Source organism: Cataglyphis hispanica, chromosome 1 (assembly GCF_021464435.1).
Source record: "Cataglyphis hispanica isolate Lineage 1 chromosome 1, ULB_Chis1_1.0, whole genome shotgun sequence".
Lineage (NCBI taxonomy): Eukaryota > Metazoa > Arthropoda > Insecta > Hymenoptera > Formicidae > Cataglyphis > Cataglyphis hispanica.
The window spans coordinates 14,565,922-14,583,087 of NC_065954.1; the positions used below are offsets into that span (position 1 = coordinate 14,565,922).

The window sequence follows — 17,166 nt, forward strand, 5'->3', positions numbered from 1 at the left end:
TTATTTAAATGAAATACATATGTATATTCAATTAAAACAATAAATTATGGTATTTGCCCACATAATAAACTTACTCTTTTTAACAGTTTTTTCTGGTCAAATAAAAAGACAAATTATAAAGAGCCATTGTAATATTCACAAGTTTATTTTTTTTTCCCGTGTAATTCATTTATAATTCATTATGAGTTGTCAATAAAATTAATATACAATATATTTTTTAGAGCAAGAAATTGTTATGTGTTACAAACTAAGAAAGAAAATACATAGTAATAGCAGCAGAAATAGCTTCTCCTATCTTACAAGATCTTCGCGTGCCAAAAATTGATTAGACGTTGCATATTTTAAATATACTGTTATTATCAATATTTATGGTGTATTAATGGTATATTATATATTTTTTATTAATTATTATTATTAATATTATTTATTATTATTAGCATTACTTATTACATATATAAATCATATTTTTCTGTATGATTTATACATATATATATATATATATATATATATATATATATATATATAATGTATTTATATATATATTTATATATTTATAACGAACACCGCCCACTACTAGAATTACAAATGGGAGCTTTCTTTACTGCCTCTTAATAGATCTGATACTCAAAATAGATGATATATCGTCGATTACATTGAGACACAGGCTCTTAGTCAATCACTCAAGCAAAATTGCAAATGTCCTGCACAGTTCACTTCCCTCTCTGTATTTTTCCCATGTTGTGTATCCTCGTTTCAAATTCATCGTAGCACACTCGTGGTGCATTTATCTTTGTAGATTATAGTACATATCTGTAATCAGAAATAGATAACGCGTCTACACTGCAATATTATTCTAAGATATGCACATAAACACCGAGTTTAATTAACATAACAAAAAGTAGATATTAAGTAGTTTAGCTTAATTAGAATCTTTTATAGATCAACAATGTACTGGGTATGACAGTGACATTGTATTGACATATACATTGTTTTGAATAATTAACAACTTACACTTGCAACTTACCTAATTTAATAAAAAATCTCTGAAAAATAACTAATCCTCTCAGTAAAAATAAAATAGTGACGAATGTTTAAATAGTGTATATCAACGTTGAAAAGTATATAATAAAATATACAGTTTTCAAACATACATCAAAAATCGTTTCTCTTTTCTATTATATACATAATAATGAGGAAAATGAGAGTCACATGTATGATTCCATCATGTAATGTATTACAATTGTTAAATATCTACAATGCATAAGAGACTGTAACTATACTATAAAAACAATTTATTTGCCTGACAAATTCTAAATTCTCTAAACAAAAATGAACCTACCTGTGATTTTAACAGAATATATCTAGATAATCTCGTACCTCATAAAAAGAAAAACACAGAAAGAGAAAGAGAGAGCGAAAATGATATAATATATAATTAAGATATACAAGGATATTAGAGATTATAAAGAGAAAAATTGCACCCTGAGAATTTCTTTTTTTTTGTAACAATTTTAAATAGTTTTACCTATCACATTATTACAAAAAATATTATATTTCAAACATACAATCCAATGATACGATCATTGCACAGAAGATAAGAGTATTATTATAAATCGCAAGAAACATTTTCACAAGCTTGCATAATGGATCATGCATATGTGTATTCTTGTAGCACCTTTATCAGTCAGAAAGTAGAATCCACCAAAGAAAGGAAACCTTTATAAATTTGTAATATCTATTAATATCTATATAGAGTTTTATATAAACACTAAATGCCTATACACTCTCAAGACATATTTATAGTGTCTTATTAAATAACTTTTTTGCAAAATTTTGCGAAGATTATGTGCTTAAATTAATCGCGAATAAGTAATAGAATAGAGAAACTATAATAGAAAAATAATATTATGTTTTTAAATATTATATAACACATAGATTACAATATTATTATGCGCAAATAATAATTCCGACTTTAATAAAGTTGTTATAATGTAAATGTTACTTAAGAAGTAAAGAGACGAGATATCGCATATTATTCAATATTGGCCATTCAACGAAAAAACACTGCAAAATTTTGATTAAAAAGAATTATTTCGATTATGTGGGATTACTATATTAGATATTTCTATATTAAGAAGCTTGAAAAGAGATATAGTAATACTAAAAGGAAAATTCACCAACAAATAAGCACAGATACGTCATTAGGATAGAAACATCAGAAAATTTAGAACTATTTTCTTCGCATATACTTTGTGTAAACCATGTTTTAATTACAAGAAACTGTCAATATCAGCTAAATATCGTACATCAATATTATAGTTACACATTTATACCTTGCAGATTATAAATTTGACGGTCATATGATGGAGCTTATTTTCACAATCCGCGCTTTTCTTTCTTATCTAATTATTCTAATCCGCCGTGTTTATTTATTGTTCCAATAAATATAAAGAAGGCAAAAGTCGCGAGAGAATATACACTATAAAAAATATTAAACATATAACAGGAAATATAATATATTCTATGAAACTGCATGTGTGTCACTACTCAGAGATATCTCCCATATTATATAATCCTAATACAAAAATCTGCTAAAAGCATTTTAAGGTGCAAATGTCTATTCTACACAATATGAAATTGATATATTTCCCCGTTTCCCTTTTTTTTTTCCTTTTTTGATCGCGCTTTCTTTTCATAATATATTCTATTATTATAAAAATATGTAAACAAATTGATATACACCGAATATGCATTTGATTTGTAACATATTCATTAGGCATATCAAATATTTTTCAACTTTTCATTAATGGAATAATATCTCTTGTAGTTTTTTCCCAATTAATTTTGAAGACAGTATATATATTCAAATAATGTAAAAATATATATAGATACGAATATATATATTGTGAGACACATACGGATTTAGATAATCACTTGCAGCAATTGCCGGTTGCTGCCTTTTGCCCATCCGACTCGACTAGTCGACGACCTTGACCACTCGTACTTGCGCTTCCTGATTGTTCGTTCTTAGGAAGCTTTTTAGCTGTAAAAAAAAAAAGAATTATTTTTTCCACACATTCTACGATAAAACTGTGCGTGTGTCAATGTTTTAATGTGGAGACTACACACATTTTCTTTTTTCAAAAATATTATTTACTGTTGAACATGATGTGTTATCAACATATACAAAGTTATCACGCACTTTGATTAGTGATCATGCGTAATACAAGATGGAATAATATTTCGGTGTATATATTATCAAATAAAATGACAAATTTAATATAAACATACATTATTGTTTGATATCAATATTACTTGTTAGCTTAATTATTTTATTACTATTGTATTATTTGTTATCTATAATAATATAATGTATAATCATAATAGAATAAAAATAAAGATATATATAACTTACCAATTGCAAGGAAAATGTCGTTGACATTCATCGCCGTTTTAGCAGATGTTTCCATGAAAAGAAGGCCATTTTCATCTGCATATGTTTGAGCTTCATCATATTCGACAACTCTTTTATTTGCCAAATCTGCCTTATTTCCAGCTAATGCTATCACTATACTTGGACTGGCCTGGCGCTGCAGTTCTTTTACCCATGTTTGGGCACGTGAGAATGTATCCTAATAAAATAATAAGCAAACATACATTTAGTTTTGTGATTGCTGATTCATCTTTATCATAAAGATAATTCATAAATATTTGTCTCTCTTAAATCTTCACTAAAGGAATTGACAGACTGCCTACCTGATTTGTTATATCGTACACAACAATGGCTGCTTGTGCACCACGATAGTACATTGGTGCAAGACTATGATAACGTTCTTGCCCCGCAGTATCCCAAATTTCAAATTTTACGGTTGTGTCGTCCAAACATACGGTTTGTGTTAGAAATGCAGCTGGAAATAATAACATTTGCTATAGTGACAAGTAATCAATATAAAAATAATTATACAAAAACCATATATATAATTTTTTTTGTTATATAAAAAGTATAATCTTTTCTTTTTGTAACAGTATTCAGTTTTTAGAATCAAAAAAATTATAAATATTTCTTTAAATATATAAGTGTGTGTACAATTTAAAAAGAGTTACAATTAAACAGCTTATCTATATAATTTAAAAATATAAATTATATTTCGATAAACGTGGAATTGAGAATTATATATTAATATTCTTACCACCAATTGTACTCTCCTGGTACTCGTGGAACTGTCCTTTGACAAACCTTAAAACAAGGCTTGATTTTCCAACTGCAGATTCACCAAGTAAAACTAGCTTAAACTGACAGATTTTCCCTTGTGTCGATCCATTTGGTCTTTGAGCTGTACCTCGATTCGCCATGATCACCTGAAAAGAAAATTTGATTTGTTAGTTTTAATTAATCTTATAATTTTATTAACTTTGAACAATATCTTTTGATACATTTGTAAGATCATTTTAAACTTCTAAGAAGCTTCTCTATTTGCTTTATGATAAGATTTATAAGTTGTATGTTTAATGACATCTTTTTTTAATATCATTGACTATATTTAAGCATTATAAAATCAGATGAATGTAGATTCAAATGCATTATAGAGTTACAAAAATAATGCAATATTTATTATAGAAATTTTAAAATTGAAAAATATTAAATATAAATTTTGTAATAAAACATTTTTCTCTCAATATCTACACATAATATAAGGTAAATAAAATTTTAATATTACATTGATACTAAAAATTTAGTGTTCAATATGAAACATAAAAATATTTCTAGAGATGCTCCTATAAAAAGAAATTTTGAAGAAAAATAATATTCGTCATAACAAAATCTCTAGTTTGCTTTTGTTATTGCTCACTAAAGTTCAATTGAATAGATAAATGTCTATTTATAATTTTATATGCATGACAGATGTTTCATGTATATGATAAATAATTACAATGTTCTTAAACTGTGCAGAGTCTGCGTACCTATTTAATTTCAATTAGGAATACAATAGGAGATACAAATAAAAGATCGGATGTAATTTTAAGAAAAAAGATTACTTGAAAATATTCTGAAAGATGAAAAGAGACAAAAATCATTTTAGAAACAAATATTTTCATGAAATACGAAAGTGCAAGTGATAAGATAAGAATATTCAAAAAAACAAAGATTGTAGGATGAAAACGATATTAAAATAAAAGTATCTCACTCTTAAGACAACAAGTGAGTAGTGCCTGAGAAATCTCAAAATGTAAAGCAATAAATTACTTATACTTTAATGTATGGATCATGAATTAATTATTCTTTGATTAACGCGATCAATTAGAATGGAAGATTTTAAAAACGAGAGCGATTACTTACAAGCACAGTGATAAAGTCGAAGGAGTAGCTAATTTATTTGGGAAACAAAAAAGTACAGACTCTTTTTAACCCATTAAGAGATCCGGCACTGTTAATTATATTATCCCATTAACTCTTTGTGCGACTAAAGATCGAGAACGAGTTTTCCATTAGTTTTTTTTCTTTTTATTTATTTATTTCTATTTTTAATTACGTTCACGAGAAGAGACTAACGCGAAAAAGATCGAATAGTCGGGAGTAACCGTCACGAGAAGAGCGATGCATCAATTTTTACGATAATCACGAGATTTGTACAATGCTTATAAAAAAAGAGTCTCAGATTCTGTGTATCGTACGAGTGTCTCGCGACATTCGCGTGAAGAAAAAAATTCGCCGAATGATTATTCTACGTCACTGATGATCTTGAGTAGAGGGATACTATCGAAAAATCATGGGAAACCGTTAAAACGACGCGTCGACGATGAAGAAAAGGAGAAAGACGGGAACACGGGAAGAGCTATGTCGCGTATATTTGTGTGTGTTATGTGTATATGTGCGCAAGCGCCGCGCAACGTATGTGTATGTGCAAACAAGAGGGAGAGATAGACGATGCGAGATAGCGGAAAAAGATCGGCGAAGGAAAGAGAGGGAGTAGACGAGAGAGGAAAGGAGGACAAGAGAGACGAATAAAGGGAGTGAACGAGAATGCGCCACGATTGTTACAGCCCTGAGTACTTGTCACCGCCCGACGTTGAAACGTCAGCAACATCCGAAATATTAAAACGCCCCTCGAAAACTCGAGCACGACCGGAGCGCATCGTCACCTGACAACAAGTCATGTAGGTGACAATACACGCGCTCCCTTTTCGTCTCTTTCTCTTTCGTCCCCCGTCCCTCTTATCAGGATGTAGCATATAAACATCTTGCATCGAATCTCTTGGGTGGGGAGGCTATCATAATTTAGATTCGCTTCTTATCTCGCTCGCTCATCATGCTTGCGCGTTTTCAGAATGACGGACACCTGCCAAGGTAGAGAGATCATGAGCCTCGAGAGTATGCTTAACCTGTTTGCGTTGAGGAGATTCGCCGTTAGATTGATGCGCCGCGCTGGCTAGCTAGCTGCTTCAGGAGACGATGACGGCGACGACGACGACGACGACGACGATGATGTCGACGACGACGACGACGGCGACGATGATTAACGTCGATTCACTGGCGCGAGCCGAGTCAGGCTCGAGTCAGCACTTGCCACCGATAGATCGGCCCGTCGACCGAGCATAGATCGCGTAATCTATGTAGAATGTGTACATTTATGACAGCTCCCGGCGATGAGAAGAGTTAGGATGGACAAGATACACAAAACCACGCACGCAAAACTCCAAAGGCAACTCCTCTCTCTTTCTCTCTCACGCGCGAGCCGATCCCGTGAATTGTATTCGCACTTTCGTCCTCTCGCGCTCTCACTCTCTCTCTCTCTCTCTCTCTCCTTTCTCTTTCTCGCGTCGTCGCTTCTCGCTCGCACTTCGATATCGTCGCGCACAACCTGACGGTGAAGAGGCGTACGTCCCCGGGGAGGTGTTATCGCGTTACACCTTCACAATTTAATCCTGCGATCGTTCCCCGTGTTCCTCCGTAACTTACATCGATGGGCACCGATGACGACGATGAACATACATCGACAGCGAGTAATCGGAACTTTGACACACCGTTGAGTTGGAAGAGGGAGAGAAGCAGAGAGGGGGGGACAAAAAGAGAGAGAGAGAGAGAGAAAAAGGGATAGATTACCGACACGCGCGATGCATACGGTGCTGCGTCACTTTTTGCCGATTCGTCCCGCTCCGTTTCCGTAGGTCGTGCGACGCAGCGATCTGGCTCGATTATTTGGTCGATTTCGCAGAACCGGAAACGCGAAATCTCGAAACGGCTCTCTTTCTCTCTCTCTCGCGACTCCGCCGTTTTGTCTTCTCCGCGATTCACGAATGTATACGTACCGACTACTACGAACAAGTAGGAAGCAGTATGTGGGACCATAGACATGTAAAATACATAGACGCAGCATTAGCTGTCGATATGGACAAGGGGGAGAGCTCAAGATAGACGCAAGTGGGATGCGTCGGAATGTTCGGAATGTGATCTTATTCGACTCGTAATGCGATCTTCTTCGGTTCTTTTCGGGTAGGCACGTTTCTGTATACTTGTGATTGGTGGCACATAGAAGTGTGGTTGATACCCATCCCCTCTTTTTCATAAATTCTCGTCATCGCAATAGGCTCCTGCAATATCTATGTATTTTATACCATCTATGGTATAATGGACACAATAGCTCATTATGCGGCATTTCTATATAAGATGCCATATTTTATTCTGATCTTTTATTTCGATCTATAAGAGTCGAGTGACTAGCCGATTAGAAACATGGATCTAAAATCTACAGCTGATATGATCATGACTTGCTAGATATGCTGCATGCTCCGTGATACATTTTTAGTAATTCATTGTTAGTAAAAAAGAAAAATACCGCACTGACATCTTGTGTTATTCATTGATTGGCCCACGCGACAATAATGGACGCGATTGGTAGATTTGAATCAGATGGATCTTTAAAAATGGACGTTCACGATTCGAACCAATTCATTTCATATTTGTCGGCTTTGTTCACGATTCGAGAATACGCACAGCAACAAAATGCTAAACTATATCAAATTAAATGGCATAATATTTTCTAGATAAATATTTTTGTTGTGCGTTGCTTCTGACGTGACTGCGTAATATTTGTTTTTGACAACGCAGTGATATATATTTTTGAGAAAACTTGTGTATTCGACACGTTAACTGGGAGGAATTCTTGTCAAATCTTTTTGTAAAATATTCGAATGCAATAATGGAGAAGTATCAACATATGAGAGCATTTATATCAGCGGCCTTAGATTATAACAAGCATCCCAGTGAAAGTGCTACATCTGCTATACAAAGAAGTCTTGGAGTAAATTTAATGATTACATTATAATGTTGTTATACATACATATAATATTTTAGTTATATTATTTAATTATATGTATTTTAGAAAACACAAGATATATTACTTTATATTATAAATTTTTGTTTTTAAGATAATAAGCGTGTCAATGGACCTGAGTGTATTTGATCCTGGAACTAGTATAGCTGCAGAATTCTATGTGAGTCTGTATGAGCTTATGAATTCTTTAGCATCGCGATCTACTTTGATCTGGACTGCTGTAGATGTTTTACAAAATGCTTGCAGGAATGTTCCTGCTAGACAATCGCTAATTCATACATATAAATTTGCACCAATATTAGCAAGATTATTAGAGGTATGAACTATTAATATTAAATTATCTTGCTACATAATAAATCTTTAAGAAGAAATGTAAACATTTATCAAAATTCTATTATTTATAATAGTTTTTTTACGTATCATATATAGGCAAATTTGACAACTGAGAAAAGGATACGAGTATTAAAATTACTTCAAGAATTAACATATGGAATCAAAATATTATGGCAAGAAGCTCATCTTCCATATTTAATCTCTACATTAACTCAATGGGTAGTACAATCAAAGGAAGAAGAGATTATTGCACTTTCATTAGGAGTGCTGGTAAATCTGTGTTATAAAAATCTTCCAGCAGTGTATACATTGATGCGTACCATCAATACCAAAACATTCATCAGAACATTATTAAAGCTCCAAGAACACATTAATACTAGTGTGCAATGTTGCAAGCTATTGATTATATTGGAGCCGACCAATACAAATATTTCCGAGAAATATATCATGGACTTTGCATCACTTACTTTCACAAATCTTAGAACAGCAATGGAAAAAAAGGACGTTTTATTATTGAGACACATTATTGATTTTTTCAACGACGTCGGGCAAAATGAGCATTCAAGAAATATACTGCTTACATATTCAAAGTAAGTATATCAAATCAGATATTTGTATATATATTTGTATATATATTTGCAATAAAATGTATAAGAATGCTATGTTTTTTGCTGTCGTCTATAGTTATGGCAGAGATGTAGGAAATATATTAGCCACTTTAGAAGAAAACACAGATCCAGAATGTATTGCTCTTATGATGGAATTTTTACTGTCATTAGTAAAACTGAAATTAACTGCTTTAATTCCTTTATATCCTACTTGTATAAAATCAGCTATGACATGGGTACCTGTGGAACAAGTATGAAAAATTATTATTGCAATTCTTGTTAGTGTAATAATTTGAGATCTAAAGATGGTGAGAAAAAAAATTAATAATTTAATCCAATTTTTTGTCGAAAAATTGTAGGTGTGCTCTAAAGCTTTAGCACTCATACGAAGCATCATCATTGATTCACGACGCACTAAAACTTCTATCGAAGTTTTAACAGAAGTAGATCCAGCTGTTCTTATGCTCATAACAAATCCAGAAGATGAAACTAATGGGCAAAATGGAGGTCAAAATGTAGAAATGGAAACAAAACAAGCTGAATTGATGCAACTGTTCCAAGAAATGATTAAAACTCCTGCACTTAAGAAAAAAATTATGCAGTCGTTTAGCGAGCACGCGATGCGTAGAATATTTAGTCGCATGTTAGATAATGAATTTCCTGCTGCTGGAGATTGGACTGGAAATTTTGTCCAAGTATGTTATATAATGCAGAATGTGTATATATATATATATATATATATATATATATATATATATAATATGCTAAAGTTTAGTTGCATTAAATACATATTTCTAATTTTGCAGAATGCTTCCACCAATCTTTACATTTATGCATTAGCCTTGACAGCAGACTTAGCGACAAGTTATTCCAATTGGTTGACATTGTATTCTGAATTACTTAGTAAAAAGCAAATACAAATGATAATGGCGCTAGCATTATTCACTGGTGATGGGGAAGTGAAGCAAAAAGTCTTGCAATTAACATCATCAACTGGGTTTCCACAAGAATGGTAAGAGTGTTTCAGGCAATAAAAATGTTTAATATTTTCATTTAACGCAATTGTAATATGTATTTAACGCAATTATAATAATACAATTGCATATATGAAATTTCTGTTTGATAAGTGTTTCTGCAGTGGCGATCTGCATGAAAGAATTAGAACCATTAATGTTAGTTCAAAGTACTAATAGCAATGTATTGGAAGTCGCGAATAAGGCATCCCTGAATTATACTGGAAATGAACTGGCACCATTATTCTCCATTACGCAAGAAGAGCGCCTCAATGCATTCTTAGCCAAACTTGAATCAACATTTGAATCAAATCAATTAAATGATATTCCAACGTCTGCGGTAATGGAATTATATGAATATAAGGTATAATTTTTTGTTTTTTTTTTCATATTCAATACAGAAGTATCTATACTTATATTTAATAATTAATTCCACTAAAGTTAGCAACAATGAGACATTCCGAAAGGGCAATGCAATCGAGTTTAGAAGCGGCGAATAATCATAGTACTAGTCTCCAACATAGATTAGCACAAGTGATAGCTGAGTCTAGCAGATTACACCAATTATTATTTGATACACAGCAGTGCTTGGAAGGAATAAAAGCTGAAAAATCTATATTAACAGGAAAGCTTCATGAAATGGAAGATCAATCTAAGAAAGCAATTTTTACAAAGAAACAAGTTAGTGCTTGCTACAATTACCTGAAATGTGTTTGCAGCTATAAAAAATTTATTTTTTTTTCATACTATAGCCCTTGCACTTTTTCGTTTGTAGGAAATTGAATCTCTGAAAAAAATTGTGATAGAAAAATCGACAGATTTGAAACACCTGAATGAGAAGTTAATGCAATGTACAAATGAATTAGAGACTAGCAACAAAAAGGTTGATACATTAAAAATAAAAATCCAGGAATTAGATTCCGAACGTTTAACTGCAGAAAGAAAAGCTACAGATATAAGCAACAAAAATCATGAATTAAGTAAACTTTTACAAAAGTTGAAAGATTCTCTCAGCAAAAAGGAACAGGTATAATTAACTTTTCTTTTATATTGGATTAAAAATGTTCTGTGTTAATTAATTATATTTTTTATGTGTAGATTTTAGAGAAAAAAAATGCGGAAATAGAAACAAATCAAAACGATATATCTGCGCTTAAGCAAGAAATTCAACAAATGGTGCAAATGTTACAGATGCATGAACAAACCATATCAGAAAAAGAAAATAATATTCAAAGAATGAAAACAGAATTGATAGAGTTGAGCCGCATGCGGGATATGATCTTTGAGCTTACTGCAAAAAAGAAAGATGATTTAAATTCAAGTTAGCATTCTTTTCGTTTTAAAACTATACTAATAAAAAAAAATGATGAAAGTGCAGAAAATGCACATATGACATATAATTTAAACATAATTTTTATCCTTATCTAACATTCCTATATGAACGCACCTAATATTCTTTTATTTAATTGTATGCTAATTCCTGTCAACAATAACAGAACAAGTAGATGCAGCATTTTTATCTTGGAAAATTAAATAGTGAATTAACAAAATAAAATACAATATAAAAATTTTACAAAAATGGTGCAATATATATATTTTAACAGCAAATTTATTGAATGAATGAGTAATAAGAACATGATTAAAAATTTGTGTATAAATAATTGATTATTGTTATCGCTTATTTAGATATCATCAATACATTTAGAAAAAAATTTTATACGTTTATTCACATAGAAGATTATTTTAACATTTCTCTCACAAATTAAAATGTGATTATGTCATTTTGTATATACATATAGTTATGCAAATTTTTGTACTGTTAAAAATATCATTCAAATTGAAGATGTACGATATGCATTCAATATATGAATACTCTATTGTGCTAGATATAATTTCTAATGATTTATATTTCACATCTCGATATATCTGGAATAAAATTTCTATAAATTATACATGTACTCCTTTTTTTTAACGACAAAATCGTTAATTTATTTCTATATTATTTTGTTTTTTTCATTGTCAGAAATATGTCAATAACATATATTAACATTAAATATAATAAATTCCACTTACATAATTTTTATGTAATAGAAACTAATTATCTTATTTATTTCTTTTGGCATTATAAATAAATAATACCTTTATTTTTAAAATAATAAATTGACAATATCTAAAATGTTTAGAAATTATATATAAAGATATATATTTTTTTTTAATTGTATAAATAAAAATATATAATTTTTACTATCACTAATAATTTCAATTGTTCTTCTGTAAAGAGAGAGTCTATCACATGTTATCATTTTTAAATATCAGATAAAACAGATGTGCATATAGCAGATTTCGAATGTGCAAGTTTTGATCTATTGTATGTATTGTCGTGTACATGTGTATGTGAGATATACATACATTTAGTAGAATATATATTTGCAAAATTAAATGCCATTATATATATCTAGAAAATATTTCATGTAATAATATAATCGAGAAAGAGATATATGCAAAAATACATTGAAAAAAATAGATTAGAATTTCTTTGTAAGAGATTCATTTTAGGAAAAATTGACAATAAAATTAGAGAATCATTTTCTCCTTTTTTTTTTAAGCATTAATAACTTTTAATGATATTGGAACGTACGTCGTCGAATTGTGTAGAAAAAAACTATGTAAAATCTTTTTCTATCAAAAAAAATTAAGTAATCTTAATATTTTATATATAATTTTTTCAATATTTTATTGTTTTAATGAAATTTTAAGTTATTTTTTTGGAAACAAAGCTTTGGAATCATTTTATTCTACTTTTTTAAATTTATATTTGCACTGTTAATCACTTTCTTTCAAATACTAACGATTGCAAGAGAGACAGATACTTATTAAGTCAAACTTAAGATTTGTATTTACTTATTATCTTTTTCTAAAATTGCAGATATTTTTATATATTCAGATTCATATATTCAATGTGATCTGAATCTGAATTAAAAGCAAAATTGGAAATAAAGAAAATATAATAATTTCAATTATCCGAAGCAGAGGCCATACGGGCGACATTTATCTAATTATCACGTGTCAGCAGAAATGATAATACTGAAATATGACCCATTTGTCATTGTATATATCACCTAATGATAAATACGATTAGACTATAAAACTTTAGAAAATAAATTAACAAATGTTAAATTATTTTACAAAAAATAATCGGTAATATCTATACCGAATATTATAAAAAATTGGCCAGCCAAATTAAAATGTACTGTGTGCAATATTATTAGAGAATATATTATTTTCCACGTTCAATATCGCGTCTCTAATGCAATATTGTCATCAACTACCGCCTTTACTCCACGGCTGTTCGGTGGCAGATGCAAACAACAAATAGAAGCAATTAGTAATCATGTTTATTCCTGCTGCCATCCAGAACACCGTATGCCAGCGTGCAAGGGTCTCCTATAATGCAAAACGAAAAACAAATGCAATGTATACTATGGACGCACTTATATTTCAACAAGCAAATATGAAACTAAGAATGTGACGAATATATACTTACATGTCCCTCTACTATACTGCCGATAACGTAAGGCGCCAAGAACCCGCATGCGTTTGCTGCGGCATTCGTCAATCCGTACAAGGTGCCCGCATAACGGGGCGCTAACGCAATGTGATTCATCTGATTTCCGGCGTATACTGCGCCCTGAAGAGAGCCCAGTCCTGCGAGCATCAGCATCACAGTCATACGATCGCATCCGGCCCAGATAGCACCGATAAAACTGAGACTGGGTCCTAACGAAGCAACCGTGTTCCACAGTTTGAACGAGGCTAAGGGCGAGATTAGACGACGAGCAAGGAGCGCGTCCGCAAAACTCGAAATACCGAGCCCCACTAACCAAGCGCTCAAGTATGGTAACGCCGAGAGAAATGCATTCTGTTGCACATTCAAATGCAAAATTTTATCCATATAAGTCGGTAGCTCGGTCAAAAGAGTGTAAAACGCCCAGGACTGACCGCACTGTGTAATGATAATGGCCCATATAGGTAGAGAAGTGAAGATAGACAACCAAGGTACTCCCGGATCATCGTTCTATCAGAATTATTTGCTTATTACGCCAGAGTCATTAATAATATATTCATATGAATATTAAACGTAATACTGACCTCGTCTTTTTTTTCAACGCTAGCTTCGATATACGCCTTCTCGGAAGGATCGATTTTTGCATGCTGCGAAGGAGTATCATATATAAATATCAACCAGAACGCATACCATATGAGACCAAGTCCTCCAAATAAATAAAATGCAAGTGGCCAACCACCCCATAATTCTAGTGAACACAGCCAGCCGCTCACTGGTAATGAAACAACAGTTCCAAAATTCGAGCCTGAAAAAAAGTATAAATATTTTTCAATAGTTTATATTTTATATTTATCAGAAGGACAAAGGAGAAAGGAGGGACAAAGAAATTATACCTGCATATACTATAGCAGCAAATTTACTTCTCTCTAATGGTGGTACCCAATGCGCCAGCATACTATGCATCGCAGGAAATGTTACCCCCTGTATTATGAAAAAATATTAATTTCCGATCGCATGTGAGTATACATCTTGTAAGAGACAAAACATTTACTTCGGTAAATCCTTCTGCGACCCGTACAACTAAAAACGGTACTAGACCCCAATATGCGGCAAATGGACTTATCACTGTCAGAACAGCAGTCAGAAACACTCCCAGTCCGTAAATTAGCTTGCCGCCCATTTTCTCGGCCATCCTACCACCCGGGACATTTGTCGTTACATAGCCAAGAAAGAAAACACCCAGTATGATACCTTGAGTCTTCTCATTCCAATTAAATTCTCCCGCGCTCTGACGATGAAATGTATATTAAAGATAATTTCAAATTACATATAATAAAATAAAAATATAGGAAACAAATTTCCAAACATGAAATACTTTTAAAAGCTTTAGTTGTAAACTATAAAAAACACAATCACCATTATTGCTAATTTCTTAAAAATTAAAAAATTTATAATATAAATAATTAATAAAAATTTATAATATAAATAGCTTTATTTTTCAGATACTAATAAAAAAAAATTGTTTTTTTGAAAATAATATATTTTATAATGACATTGTAATATTGTATAAAAATTTAATAAAATAACTAAAAATAAAAGAGAAAAATGTGGAAAAATATCTAATAAATTTATAATAAATATTTTATTTTTTTAGGTAATATATTATTGTATATATGTTAGTAATTTAAATTTTAAAGCATAAAACTATGAAAAAGATCCAAATATTAATGTGTGCAAGTTACGTTATATATATCAGTTGTATAAAATTAGATAAAAACTTGGATGACTAATATTAGATGATAATTATTATCTATATGACCTACTGAAATAAATCTTCATTCAAAATATATGTAGAAGTAACAATATAATAAAAGCTATTAATATAACTATTTGGAAAAATGGCAATAAACTCACCGGTATAAAAGTTCCATTTATTGGCTTTATTTTGGGACAAACATCACTAGTATCATTGTCCTCGGTATGTGGTATCGCTGTCTGATTAACCATGGAGACAATGGCTACTGATAAATTGACCCTCATAGCATACACAAGGGCAAAGCCAAGAAAACCCAGAAAACCTAATGTATGGCGTGCTTTTATGCATGATTTAGTGTCTGCTGGAATCTGCAATGTATTAACTAAAAAAATAATATAATTATACACTGTTAACAAAAAAAATAGCTAAAATATATTATGTACAATTGCAAAAGAAAAATTTTTCATCATGTATCTGTGCATAACAATTTTGCATTATGTACAATTTGAGTTAGCTTTTTTTTTTTCAAATGTTAATTTATACTAAAAATTGAAAACTGAGTTTAGTCAAATCATTTAGTTAATGCTATATGCTGTCATCTTGTACAAGTTATTTAATGATTAAGTTAATCAAAAATTTTGCTTTGAGTCTATATACTTATTTTTCTGAAATAGCTTGAAATCTGTCAAAATTTTAATAGCATTGTATATATCTGCCCTTATTAATTTCACTGCTAATATTTCCAAAATAATAATTATTGATTTATTCTGTTTCCTTCAAATGGCATCAACTAAAAATCCGAGAAAAGTACGAATTCAATAAATAATTATAAAATAATTTTACTTGAACTAATTTAAAGCATGTATTCGCATTTTGATAAAAAAATAAAAAAGTCATGCTGTGACATTTGAATTATCTCATATTATTAACGTTATTATTGTTTTATAAAAACATAAAATTATTTTACTTTGCAATCTCTGTAAACATAATAGCATTCCTTCGTGTTATCATTACTATCACTATCATACCCCTTTGTTTCCAAACAATACATCGCGATAACGCTTTGGCGAGGCAAGCATCTCTGTCATTTGCGTGATAACGATAAGCAATTATGTAAATAGTAGATATAAGCGTACAAGAATGCGGATGTTGTTTAAAAAAAATTAGGCGGACCTCGTTCTAGAGAATCGTTGACGCAAAGGGGTTGATCGTCTCTAGAGACGCTCGGATCCAGTACTTCCATGATGCCTGTCAACGTTCGCGTCGTCGTCAGTCGTGCCCGTTCTCTACGGTGATCTCACGCTTTCACGATGATTCACTATCGTTCTAGGCATCGAAATTATGTTTTTGTTACGCTCCCTCCAATGCATTCGTACCAATAGCAGGTCATTACGGTCGCGTGTTACGACTCCACGAATGGACCTGTCACTGTTCACTTGCTGTCACTCATCCATATCAATGTATATGTTTTGTATGTATGTATTGCAGAGTAAATAGTGGGGCAAATCCCACGCATGCGTAATATAACAACGAATTCGCGAAAAGTCATATCTCATAG

At 31.3% G+C, this 17,166-nt stretch overlaps 3 protein-coding genes across 12 annotated transcripts; 1 reads left to right on the forward strand and 2 right to left on the reverse strand.

Moving 5' to 3' along the window:
- Nucleotides 1-113: 113 nt before the first annotated feature.
- On the reverse strand, nt 114-7,451 carry LOC126849111 (ras-related protein Rab-5B). Of its 6 annotated transcripts, none has more exons than XR_007687356.1 (6): nt 6,382-7,302; nt 4,191-4,359; nt 3,757-3,908; nt 3,416-3,632; nt 2,334-3,043; nt 114-810 (listed from the first exon to the last, which is right to left on the reverse strand). XR_007687356.1 is itself a non-coding variant. In XM_050590704.1 (6 exons), the coding sequence occupies exons 2-5, from the start codon at nt 4,351-4,353 to the stop codon at nt 2,931-2,933; spliced, it is 645 nt and encodes a 214-aa protein (XP_050446661.1). In that variant the 5' UTR covers nt 4,354-4,359; nt 7,309-7,451; the 3' UTR covers nt 114-810; nt 2,919-2,930. The 6 variants fall into 6 exon arrangements, 5 of the variants coding, with proteins under 5 accessions (XP_050446661.1, XP_050446630.1, XP_050446653.1 ...); XM_050590704.1 differs by lacking the exon at nt 6,382-7,302 and adding an exon at nt 7,309-7,451 and having other exon boundaries at nt 2,919-3,043; XM_050590673.1 differs by having other exon boundaries at nt 2,919-3,043.
- On the forward strand, nt 6,025-13,350 carry LOC126849073 (uncharacterized). 5 transcript variants are annotated; one of them, XM_050590608.1, is made up of 12 exons: nt 7,465-7,492; nt 8,428-8,493; nt 8,580-8,649; nt 8,763-9,256; nt 9,351-9,525; nt 9,634-9,969; nt 10,081-10,286; nt 10,402-10,651; nt 10,729-10,968; nt 11,063-11,314; nt 11,386-11,608; nt 13,214-13,350. In XM_050590608.1, coding segments are annotated over exons 2-12 (2,301 nt in total). In that variant the 5' UTR covers nt 7,465-7,492; nt 8,428-8,491; the 3' UTR covers nt 13,267-13,350. The 5 variants fall into 5 exon arrangements, with proteins under 5 accessions (XP_050446546.1, XP_050446556.1, XP_050446565.1 ...); XM_050590619.1 differs by lacking the exon at nt 7,465-7,492 and adding an exon at nt 8,240-8,300; XM_050590589.1 differs by lacking the exon at nt 7,465-7,492 and adding an exon at nt 6,025-6,156 and having other exon boundaries at nt 8,428-8,649.
- On the reverse strand, nt 11,879-17,060 carry LOC126849088 (sialin). Its single transcript, XM_050590633.1, has 7 exons — nt 16,782-17,060; nt 15,767-15,990; nt 14,904-15,140; nt 14,746-14,833; nt 14,437-14,657; nt 13,832-14,362; nt 11,879-13,731 (listed from the first exon to the last, which is right to left on the reverse strand). Exons 1-7 carry the CDS (start codon nt 16,849-16,851, stop codon nt 13,609-13,611), a joined length of 1,494 nt encoding a protein of 497 aa, XP_050446590.1. The 5' UTR covers nt 16,852-17,060; the 3' UTR covers nt 11,879-13,608.
- Between the last annotated feature and the right edge of the window lie 106 nt (nt 17,061-17,166).

Coding starts and splice junctions, on each gene's coding strand:
- LOC126849111 (XM_050590704.1), bottom strand. CDS start 4,353: ATGGCGAATCGAGGTACAGCTCAAAGACCAAATGGATCGACACAAGGG. Junction 3,909..4,190: donor CCAGGAGAGTACAATTGGTG/GTAAGAATATTA, acceptor TATTATTTCCAG/CTGCATTTCTAACACAAACC. Junction 3,044..3,415: donor CGACATTTTCCTTGCAATTG/GTAAGTTATATA, acceptor TTTTTTTTACAG/CTAAAAAGCTTCCTAAGAAC.
- LOC126849073 (XM_050590579.1), top strand. CDS start 8,199: ATGGAGAAGTATCAACATATGAGAGCATTTATATCAGCGGCCTTAGAT. Junction 9,526..9,633: donor CATGGGTACCTGTGGAACAA/GTATGAAAAATT, acceptor GAAAAATTGTAG/GTGTGCTCTAAAGCTTTAGC. Junction 10,652..10,728: donor TGGAATTATATGAATATAAG/GTATAATTTTTT, acceptor ATTCCACTAAAG/TTAGCAACAATGAGACATTC.
- LOC126849088 (XM_050590633.1), bottom strand. CDS start 16,851: ATGGAAGTACTGGATCCGAGCGTCTCTAGAGACGATCAACCCCTTTGC. Junction 14,834..14,903: donor TCGCAGAAGGATTTACCGAA/GTAAATGTTTTG, acceptor TTCATAATACAG/GGGGTAACATTTCCTGCGAT. Junction 14,363..14,436: donor GCGTTGAAAAAAAAGACGAG/GTCAGTATTACG, acceptor TAATTCTGATAG/AACGATGATCCGGGAGTACC.